This window comes from Mastomys coucha, unplaced genomic scaffold, assembly GCF_008632895.1.
Source record: "Mastomys coucha isolate ucsf_1 unplaced genomic scaffold, UCSF_Mcou_1 pScaffold21, whole genome shotgun sequence".
Classification (NCBI taxonomy): domain Eukaryota; kingdom Metazoa; phylum Chordata; class Mammalia; order Rodentia; family Muridae; genus Mastomys; species Mastomys coucha.
This window is the reverse complement of record NW_022196904.1, coordinates 158,618,504-158,630,030: the sequence shown is the minus strand read 5'-3', so window position 1 is coordinate 158,630,030 and position 11,527 is coordinate 158,618,504. Positions and strand designations below refer to the sequence as shown.

Here is an 11,527-nt window from a genome sequence, read left to right as displayed (position 1 = left end):
TCACTTGCTAGGGATGATGTCGCCCACAGTGGGCTAGTGGCCCTCAAACAATAATCTGTAAGTGCTAGTGCTTACTCATCAAGCCAAGATTCCTTGCAATCTTCAGTCAGGATAACCTCTCACAGACACAACTATGGTCACAGATCACTCTGATCAGAGCAATCTCTTAACCGAGTTTTCCACTTTCCAGGTAACTCTAGGTCATATCAAGTTAACTACAATAACTAACCAGCACCGATGCTGTGACCTCCTAGATTTAGTAATCTTAGAACAGTCTACTTTGTCCACCCTTCAGGTGCTTTGTCACAATGTATGAAAGTCACACATTTAGACTTCCAACAGTGCCTTGTGTCTCAGATGAACCTCAGCTTAAAGCCCAGTCCCACTATTTTAGTGGCTAGGTGAGTGTAGCTGAATCACTTAGCCTCTCTAAGCCTCCATTTCTCCTTAAATAGAACAACCACAGCATTTAACTTAGGGATGCATTGAGGGTTAAATGAAGTTACAGAGTAGATGTATAGTCCCTAACATTTGCCTCTGTCAGTAGCACAATTATATATGCATCTCCTATATGATGCAGATGGGGGAGTCATATCCTAAGAAGAATTCTACAGCATCACAAGCTCCGGTTATAGGGGGCAAATCTCTGTGTGCTCTGTTCAAATGAGCCTTCAATTTTAACTTCAATTTACAGGAGCCCTGTGGACCCAGAAAGGAATTAAAAGAAAGGTGTCAAGGAGAGAAATGACCCAAGGAGCACTGGTTTCCAATCCTCAGTCAACAGAGGCTTTCGGGCTTGCGATACAGCAATTGTTGAGAAGGCAGATTTGCTCTCCTGTGCCTCTTCTGGGAAACAGAAAGAATGGAAGTCCGAGTTAAGAGAGAGGACAGTCGGGGCTCCTTTCAAGGGAGGGAGAAATTCACACATACAGAAAAATTTCATGGACCAAGTTTGGGTTCCCATAGTAATTCGAGACAGAGGTTCCTCAAAATCGGCATTACTGACATCTAGTACTTTGCAGTGCTAGAAGCTACTGGGGTTATCTTCAACCCCAACATTCATCCTTAAGACTTTGTACATTGTACAGCTGAGGAGACCAAGGCTCAGAGGGTTGAAGTAAGTTCCTACAAATCATCCAGCTGGTAGATCTGGGATTCTGGTCTGACTCTAAAGCTTACGCGGCTCCAGCTGTGATGCTCCATTCTCTGGAAAATTAAGGGCCCTTCCTCCTGCTTTGAACTAGGAAAAATCATCTTCAGTCAATTCAAGTCTAAATATATGCATCAAACTAGATGCCATGAGAATCTAAAAGAGAAATCTAAGATGTTGCTTCCTTGGAGCCATTTCCAGTACTGACAACATACATAAATACAATCTAGCTAAAGAGCGATGTGAGACATTTTGAGTTTGGGCCCAAATGAGCATTCTTAGAGTTAGAACTTTGAACAGAATGCTCTTTGTATGCGTCGGCTTCACATGTCCCTCTGCTGCCAGGAGGGGACCGTAATTTTAAAAGAAGCAATGAAGCTTTGAAATTCATGGGCTCTACAAGCCTTGTGTCCTAATGAAGCCTTAATTCTCTTGCCTTGTGGTGGACTGTGCATGACTTCCAGATAAACATTCAGCCATTTTCTTTGTGGCTCTCTGCATAAAGTTCACCTTTCCCCGTTCTCTACGGATGGCGGTGTATTCGTAAGCTTTGAGCTTGCTGTAGTAATCAGAGAACTTGTTGTAGAGGATAGAAATGGGCATCCCGTTGAGAATAATCCCAAAAGCGATGCAGAGGAAGGCAAAAAGCCTGCCCAGGTGGGTCTCTGGGTACATGTCTCCATAGCCCACAGTGGAGATGCTTACCTAAAAAGAAGGAAAGAAGTGTCAAAGGGCTAGCCCTGAGAAGAAATAGGAAGAGGAGCCTGCAATAATGAGCCCTACCACCCTGTAGGTGCACATGGGAATTGCTAAGAGCTGCCATGAAGGCAGCTTTCAGAGCTGACTGCAGGACAACGTCATGTAAGGAATACAAGCTGTGGAGCTAAAGGACTGGTTCAAATCCTGACTGTGGCACACCAGTGTTTATATGCAGCACATGGAAATATGATCGACATTAAGCAGCTGTAGGAACAAGCATTTTATGTAACATGCGCTGAATTCCTATCACAGAATGTGTTCAGTAATTGTCTTGTTTCCACGCCTCTTCCAGTTGGAGCCTGTGTTAGGACAGGGGGATTCCCTGGATTCACCTTCATTATGAATGTCTAAGAAAAAGCTTGAGGTTTGTAGCAACCAGCTCAGTGTTCAAGTCCAGATCAATCCTTCCCAGCTGGTGGGTCTTGGGACATCCATTTAGATGGTGGGACCATCTCTCTGGTTCTCTTGTTAAGATGGAATGCAAAACTAAATACAAACCAGTGGGCACTGTATCAGGCACCCAGGGTGCCGACTACCTCTCCTGTGCTCCCCTTGTCTTTAAAAAGGGTAGTTATAACACTGCCCAGAGCTGTAGTGTAGTTCAGCTGGCTTTTCAATTTGACACATGTTGAGAAACAACACTCATTGCTTTGCAAAGGGGTCCTCAGAAGATCTCGTAGAATAGAACTATATTCATCCTTCATGAAATCCCTCTCTTCATTCTTGTTCCCCTGTTTTAAATCTCACTAATTAAGAGATTTATTTCAGTTAACAAGCTTCCTGTTTAAAAATGCAGATCCCCGAAGGACTGGTTACCACTTAGTACAGCCAGAGCAAACCCTGGGGAAGCCCCCGGGGGACTATTTCTATGTCTCATGTGCATCCATTGGTCCCTAGAGTAAGTCCCTAGAAGCCACTGAAACAGGGCTGTTGCACTCAGTGGTAAAACCTTCCTGCTGCCCAAATCCAGGCCTGCTTGCTGCTCCATGGCTTTGTGTGACACTTGTCCTAAGCTTCCAACAGGTGGCAGTAACTATACAAAGTCACTCCCTCGCCACACACCAAGATGGCCTCCTTTGGCTCAGAGATGTAAGCAAGCACTTTTTGTGCTAACGATGCAGAAGTTACTCTGAACCTTCGAATGTGGCTGATTGATTAGAACGAAATGGAGACAGGAACCAGCTGGGCAAAGCCAGTGGCAAAGAGCCACAGATCCATCCAGCCACAGACAGGGAAAGGTGCGCCTCTAAGGAAAGGCAGGTGCCAGGGCTCACTGCTCCATCTCTGACAAGAGAAGTCCTTTTCCCACTGTAGAATACAAGCAAGAATGGCAGAGGCTGGGCGACGTAGACAGGGTTCAAGAAATGATGACTGAGCTGGGCAATGGTGGCGCACGCCTTTAATCCCAGCACTTGGGAGGCAGAGGCAGGCAGATTTCTGAGTTTGAGGCCAGCCTGGTCTATAGAGTGAGTTCCAGGACAGCCAGGGCTACACAGAGAAACCCTGTCTCAACAAAACAAAACAAAACAACAAACAAACAAACAAATAAAAAAAGAGAAATGAGGACCATACCTGACGTCCCCAGTCCAAACCTACTTCACAATTGTGTGGGTTTTGTGCAAAACAGGTAAATTCTCTCTGCCTCAGTTTCTATTTTTGACATATAATAGAGATAATAATAATACCCACCTTGCGTGATTGTAACAGGAACCCATGATGTGTTTACTCACAGGCTGTAGGAGCTCATTCATGAGGGAGACCTGAGGGACCCTGCCTTAAGCTGGCCCCAGTTCAAGAGAAGCAAACACAAATACTTAAGGCACGTACTCTGCCAGGAACTTAACCTCTTTTGTATCTATTAGACCCAGAGGCTGTAGAAATAGACTCCTTCAGACTTTGGGTAAATACAGGATGAGGGAGATTTTTAGTAGAGGATATTCTTTTCCCACAGTCTGGATAAGAACACAATGAGCAGAGAGAACCAGAGATGAACACTTTGGTTCATCATCTCCACGTCTGTATGTGTACCTGTGTGTCTGCATATATGTCTTTCGTCCATGGCCACACCAGAGTCACACCTCTCTTGAGGTGTGTGAGCTCAGCTGTGGTTTTCATCTCTCTCTATTACTTATACTCCAGGATGACCAGTCAACTGATTCTGCAGAGAGACCACTGAGGAGAGTTTGGATACTGGGAAAAGTGATCGGAGGGGGTAGTTTTAGAGTATGATACAGCTCCAAAGGAGAGAGAGGGCCTTGCCCTTGCATTTAGTCAGATACACAAGGGTCCAACAGTACGTGTGTTGGAGAGCGGGCTAGGGGCTAGGAGGACATAGAGGAAAGAAAGTGATTAAGACAAAGTGTCATTGTTAAGCTTTTGATTAATTCCCATACTGGTTTAACTTCACCCCAACCTTACTTTCTTTGAGTTTTGTTTCCCATAAATTATCAAGACCTTTTTATTTTATTTCCTTTTTTTCTTTTCTTTTTGAGATGATAGTGTAATTACATCATTCTTATTTTTGTTTCTTGGCTGAACTTTGAGGGAAAAGTCAAAAGCAAATTTATTTGTCTTAAATAAGAACAAATATCTGTTATGCATAATGAGGCCTGAAAAATCTTAAGTATCTTGGATTTCTAGTTTCAGAGAAGAGACTTCTCCTACCAGGAGGCTACGTGAGTCTGGTTCCCAAGGATATGCTCAAAATGTAGAGCTGTTTTGCTATCTGTTTTGTGAATAATTTGATTTAATATGTAACCTTGCTTCCCCTGCCTCCTCAGAGAAAGAACCTCACTATGTAGCTTGAGCTGTTTTGGATTCACTACCTGGACCAGGGTTAGAAATCACAGAGATATGCCTGCCTCTGCCTCCCAAGTGTTTGGATTTGCATACCAGTATCTCTGGTTGTAACCTTGTTCTCTTCCCTTGCTACTAGGGTAGGACTTAGGATTTCTTGGTTTAAGGACATTTCTGTAGATTCCATAGAACATGTTACATCTCCATAGATGACTGAAGACCCAGACTGACCCAAATGACCTCACAGAGTGACTTTTCCCATTAGTAGAAGATGAGTTTGGAAATGTGACCAAAGATTCTGCAATTCATCCAAATATCTAGCAAAACTGGCTATGTATCCAGTCTTATCCTGGAAGCTGACCATTCTACTGAAAACTCACAGATGTACCCTGGTTTTGAGTTTCAGAGGATGACCTTTCCCTGACGGCTTGCTTACTAGTCAACAAAGCCAGAGCACCATTCAGCAAAGGATCAGGATTTCCTCCAAAACAGGAATATCACACTTGAATTTCTCCTTCAGCAAGCCATTTGTCTCCCTCATGAGGGATGTGGTATAGAGAAAATGCCTTGGCAGCCAGTAGTTCATGCATCTAGGAAGGATGATGGCAGGAATAAAGGTAAACAAGAAAAATAATTAGTACCCCTTCTGGTTTTCCCGAAGAAGTAGAGGCAGTAAAGGCTCACTGATTTTCTTCCTAAAATTCTACTCAAGAATTGATGTTGTCCTTCAAAGTTTACTTATCCATACTGTTGTTGCAACAAATATTCCTCTTGAGGATTATAATCTAAAGATACAACTCAGATGGGTAGGAGTGCCTGCATATATCCTGAAAATTAATTTTGTTGTCTTCCTCAGAAATACTGAATGCAACCATTCTAGAGCAATTCCTCAAAGCATTCTGAAGCATGAGATCAACACTAAACAGTAACTCTTACGTGGGCATTAATGGTGTCACAGTTATATCATGACTGTAGGTAATACAGTAAGGAGGAGATTGGCCTGAGCTAAGGCAAATCCATGGATGAAAGTCAAGGGTCTTCAATCTACCTACAAAAAGCAGACAGTAAAGATGTCCTGTGTATTTCCAGCTTATCTGATGCTCTCCATTCCTTTGATACTCAATCACATTCCACTGAAGTCATCTTGAAAAAGAGAACTATGCTGTAGTGACACAAAAGGGGCCCACTCCCAAAGCAGGGGCCCCTAACAAACCAAAGTGTTGTTGAGCTATTGCTTCATTTATGACTGTTTCTGAAAAAGCTAGAATTCCAACACTTCCTGTAATTCTGTAACTAGGTTTCTATGGTCTATATTTCCCAGTTTTCCTTGCTGGCCATTTTTCAGGGCAGAGGCATGGAGGCTGGGAGGTAGGAAGGAGATATACCACTGCTGCCACCTCCGCTGCCACCACCACCACCACCACCACCACCACCACCACCACCACCACCACCACCACCTCCTCCTCCTCCTCCACACCATCTGGCTCAGATAGTTTGAAACTCCCAATACTGCCAGCATCTGTGTCATGGTGCCACCATATAAATCTGCAATGGCTACGCATGGCCCTCCCCTGTGCATCCAAATGTGACAACACTACCTCTCTCATTTTGCTCTTCCTGTTCTAAGGTCAATAGTTATTCTCTCCATTTGCTACTTTTTCTCTTCTACCTCCTAATAACTGTGCATCTTTTTCCTCGGAGCATACACTCTCTTTGATTTCCGTTTTCCCAACTGTAACCTAACTCACTTCACATGCGTCTTTTTCAGGCAGCCAATTAAAATAAATCTCAGTGATCCTGTAAAGACCAACTATTTTCAAAGAAATGATACTATCATTTAGGAAAACAAAGATGGGAGCCATCTCTGTGGGGCACAATTATCTGGTGCCTCAGATTAAGGGGAGTTTCCAAAGTAAGGAGTTTATGCCATAGTTTCCCCTTTGACTCCTACAATATTAACTTGATCTGGAAGAGTCCAAAGGAAATGGTTGGTTGAAGGTCCAACTGGCCTTTTCACTTGAAAACAAACCCACTCAGGAAGCTGATGGTTCCAGCTTTATCACAGAGCTATTGTTTGCCCAAAGGATTCATTTACTCACTCTTGGGCCATTCTGAAACCCCTAACCCCAACATGATTGGCACTGCTCCAAGCATGGCCTGTTGAGGATCTGCAGGGTCAGAAACCTGCCCTTCTGTGAGTCTCACAACACCCCCCCCGCCCCCCACTCCCTGGCCCTGGTAGAGAAGGGGATGATGTCTGTATTAATTCCCCCTAGAATCAGAGGTGATTGCTTACCTGTAATTTACCACATCGGCTAGTTAGACATGGTAGGTTCTATTTATGAATTACTTACTATAGACTAGTATGTTCCATGTGTTTTTTATTACATTAGTACTCACAACTAGCCAGCATTTGACAGATGAGAGGGGTCGATCTTACATACTACAACATGAGCAACTACAGACCTAGGGCTCCATGGGGGATTCGTTCTAGCAGATATAAGATCTGTCCAATAATTAAAAACTCTTTATAATAACAGAAGTGACTTATTCCTCTTAAAACCCTGAGTTGAATTACAGAGGGTTGACAGATTCTTGGCATCAGAAAGAGGGATGCTATTAAAAGCAGATCAGCTTGGGAGTTTTTCTGTAAGTTCTGGTAAGGGACGGACATGCTTAGAATGGGTTGGGGAATCTGTGTTTCATTATGAGGTACAAAGAACACAACCCTGGAGTAGTGTAAGAGACTATCAATCACAGCCAGGAGTGGGAGCTCATACCTTTAAGTCTAGCATTTGGGAGGCAGAGGCAGGTGGATCTTGAACCAGGAGTTCAAGGCCATCCTAGTCCATTAGTAAGTTCCAGGACAGCCAGAGTGAGCTGTGAGCCCCTGTGTCAATTGCTCAGAGATCTGCCTCCTAAATGCTAGGATTAAAAGTATGTATTATCATCCACAGATTAAGGAGCTCAATTTTATACTCATGTGCTAAATGAATGTTTGATGTCTGAAGTCTCTGAGTATTAGCACGGGTCGTGATGCATCATTGCTACGGCAGTGAGTAACTTGTAACATACATTATTTATAAGTAAACAAGTGTCTATATATTTTGGAATTGTATGCAATTTATTGGCAAACTTTATATGTGATTAATAAAATACTTGTGGGACAGTCACTTTTAAGATCCCACTTCTTCACTTGGGAGGCAGAGGCAGGCAGATTTCTGAGTTCGAGGCCAGCCTGGTCTACAGAGTGAGATCCAGGACAGCCAGGGCTACATGGAGAAACCCTGTCTCAAAAAAAAAAAAAAAAAAAATCCCACTTCTTTATTTTTATTTACATTTTTAAACTACCATGTCAAAATTCCACTTCTCAGATTCTCAATCTGTCTAGTCATGTGGATTTAAGTGAATTTCTTCTCATGGTTCAAATTTGATCTCAATGTCATCTCATCTCCAAATTGATGTTTCTGCTATACCACCCAAAAGCTACTCTACCATCCCAACTGCTCTTTCTCCTGCTCTTCCATATGTTTTCTCTCACCAATATCAGAAATTATTATATTTCTATCTGCACTAAAATGCAAGCACTATAATGAAAAGATACCTCCCTGAGCATCATTTGATGCTTAGTGTTCAGGGTATGACTTGGCACACTGCAGACCCTCAGTAAAGAAGATGGGCCTTTGTGAATTATACAAAGCATTGATCCTAATAGTCCGCATCTCACTTTATAGCTACACTTAAGCAGCAGGACACTTTGTGTATATCATTTCATGCTGTTCTGTCCTCCTTGCTCCCGATAATACAATGCATAAGTACACAACAGGCAAGATAATCAAAGTACCAGAAGACCTAAGTTCATAGCATCAGCTCTGAGGAATGCCATGGGTCCTAGAATAATCAAGGACATTGTTCCTACTGTGTTCTTACGTTTGCCCGGGAAGAAATCACAAGTTATCAGTCACTTGTGTACCTTATGAAGATTTGTATTGTAGACATTCAAGAATAATATTGATAAAGATCATTGGAATGGGGTAAGCTTGGTAAATAGGGAAGACAGAATCTATGAGATTTAATGTGTAGAAATAGTGTTTGATAATATACTAGCTCTACACCCTCAAACTCCTCACATTGGTTAAAACAATAATAGGTAAACTATTTAACAGGTAGGAAAAAAATGGTGGTTTTTGTTGTAAACTTTATCTTTAAAAAGGCACTGATTTTGAATAAAATGAATTCCTTAACTAAAACCAACCCTTCAGTTTTCATTAATCAGTACAGGAAATTAAGGGACCAATGGGCATGAACATCAGAACTATTTTTAAAGGTAAACAATTCAGTATTAATAGGTCTAATAAGAATATTTATATTAGTATAATTAACATGACATAAATACTGTGGGTTAAAACTAGTTGAAGGTCCCGTATTACTGCTGCCTTTTAAGATCTCTGGAGGGATAAGACTTTGACTTTAAAACTCTGTATTATATCATCAGCATGTGGATTTACTGTTTGCTTTCCCACTTCCAGCACCTCCAAAGTAAATGTCATTTGCTGGGGACAAATCATCCTCCGTGAACTCCATCTGTCACATGGTTTATCTACTATGGAGATGACCTTTCATCTCTTGGGATATCAGATGTAATGATCAGAGCAGCAGCCGTTGACAAACCTGTTCAGGAGAGCCTGATATTGCCTGCCACTGAGGAAAGTTCAACTGACTTCAAGCTTGGAAAGAAAGGAAGATTATTGAACTATAGGGAACATCAAGTCCAATTTCCTCTCCTAGAGACATGGGAATGAGGAAGGTGAATGATGGGATGAAAGCTTACATTACTTACCTAGAATCATGGTTAATTGTTGGAATATTGGAGGCTAGCCCCTTCTAAGTCTCTCATCACGGTAGACCGCTCTGTCAGTAGCCCTGGGGTTAGTTTATCTCAAAATATTATACCAGATTATGTGCTGACATCCTCAATGATGTTGTAAATAACTGCTTTTTCAATTTTTGCTTAATGTCTTTAAAGGCTTTATCATCTGCTTTGAAGAAGAAAAACCAAGGACCTATTCAATTACTCACTGCTCTGAGATGAGTTGGTTAGCATCTTTCAAGGACTCATCTATACCAGAAATGGGCCTTTTAAGTAAATGGCGTGGGTTACTATAAAGAGTCAAGTACTGAAGACAATCGTAAGAATAACTAGGATATTAACAATCAGTGTAGGCAAGGTGTGACAAAGGCCTAAAGCTTGCAAGGCACAGTGGTAGAGCATTTGCATTTATGTCATGTCCTGACACAAGGAAAGGCCATGGAAGTTAGAGCAGGACAGACATATTTTATCCCTGCATGTGCAACTTCCAGCAGTGTGCCTATACCCACTCTCTCTGCTTATAAAATGGGACACTATCCCAAAAGAACCGTAGGGCAGTTAGAAGTAGCTTCCGTTTTAGAAGCATCTTTCCTAGCCTCAGACTGAGCTAGAACAAGAGGCAGTCATTTTTCAGGGTCAGCAGCGCTCTGCCAAAACTTACCCTCTTCTGTAAGGGATCTATAGTGTCCTTCGAAAATTGATGCTACTTCCTGTCCTCTTACAAAGAAATAGTGACAATAGCCATGTGTTTGTTGTGTGTACATGAAATCAGTTTTATAAACTATTTAGGATACTAAGTGTCCAATAAGGGGTGACTGTGCATGGATGAATGCACAAAACATGAATCATTTCTCACTTTTCTTAAATTCTGCCTGTCAATTTTTTCTTTTTTTTTTTTTTCCACTTTTCACTATTTCTTTTTTTTTTTTTTTTTTTTGAGATGGAATCTCAGTAACTCAAGCTGGCCTCTAACATGTGGGCTATCTGGCCAAAGATGGCCTTGAATTGCTGGTTCTCCTCTCTCCACAGTGCAAGGGATTACAGGATTCATGCAACACCTCACCAGCTCTCTCTCAAGGATTTTAAGATCAAATCTGGATTTGAAAAAACTTAGGACCATGTAAACTTCAGTTAGCAAACTATAATCTTGATGTTGTTCCAACCTTATAATATCCATCCCCAGGTTTTGTTAGAGGCAACCATGTGGTGAAGGTTGTGCTCTATCCTTTAGCAAGACCAGGAAAGATCAAGAGACAAGCTTGACAAGGCTGATGACTAAAGAACTGGGGGACGGGAGGGGTGGGGTCAGGATCACAGAGTGTGTTGTGCTGATAGAAAGGGTGCAGAAATCCAAGCGCCACGCTACTCACCGCGGCCCACCACCAGGCATGGAGGATGCTGGTGAAGTTGGTACCAGGCACGTCGTGCTCCACGGAGTAAACGGCTGCAGAGAAGGAGAAGATGCCCATAGTGATGAAGAGCATCAGGCAGCCCACCTGCTGGTAGCACTGGCGCAGCGTGAAGCCAAAGGCCCGCAAACCTGTGGAGTGGCGTGCCAGCTTGAGGATGCGGAAGATGCGCATGAGGCGCATGATGCGCAGCACCTGGCCCACCTTGCCCACACGGCCCACGGTCTCCAGGTCGTGTTCTCGTGGGGAGCCCTTGTTATGCCTCTGGTCCTCGCTCGTGAAGCACTCGAGCAGCAGCTGCAGGTAGAAAGGCAGAATGGCCACCAGATCCACCAGGTTGAGGGCGCTGCGTGCAAAGCGCCGCAGGTTGGGGGTGGAGGCGAGGCGCAGCAGGAACTCCAGAGTGAAGAAAGCCACGCACAGCATCTCCACGTGCTCCAAGATGGGCCTGGGGTCCCCACCACCTGTGCCCTGCTCCGCCTGGTGCTGCATCTCCTCCACCGTGTTGAGTGCCAGGGCCACCACGGAGATGAGCACGAAGAG

At 43.2% G+C, this 11,527-nt stretch overlaps 1 protein-coding gene across 1 annotated transcript in view; it reads right to left on the bottom strand.

Annotated features, from left to right (window-relative positions):
* Positions 1 to 1,405: 1,405 nt before the first annotated feature.
* Positions 1,406 to 11,527, bottom strand: part of Kcnv2 (potassium voltage-gated channel modifier subfamily V member 2) — a 10,947-nt gene continuing 825 nt past the window's right edge. Inside the window, exons 1-2 of the mRNA XM_031384799.1 lie at positions 10,946 to 11,527; positions 1,406 to 1,855 (exon numbers count right to left, since the gene is read on the bottom strand). The exon at positions 10,946 to 11,527 is cut by the window's right edge and continues 825 nt beyond it. Coding sequence (XP_031240659.1) covers positions 1,574 to 1,855; positions 10,946 to 11,527 — 864 coding nt within the window. The 3' untranslated portion in view covers positions 1,406 to 1,573. The remainder of the gene's footprint in view (positions 1,856 to 10,945) is intronic.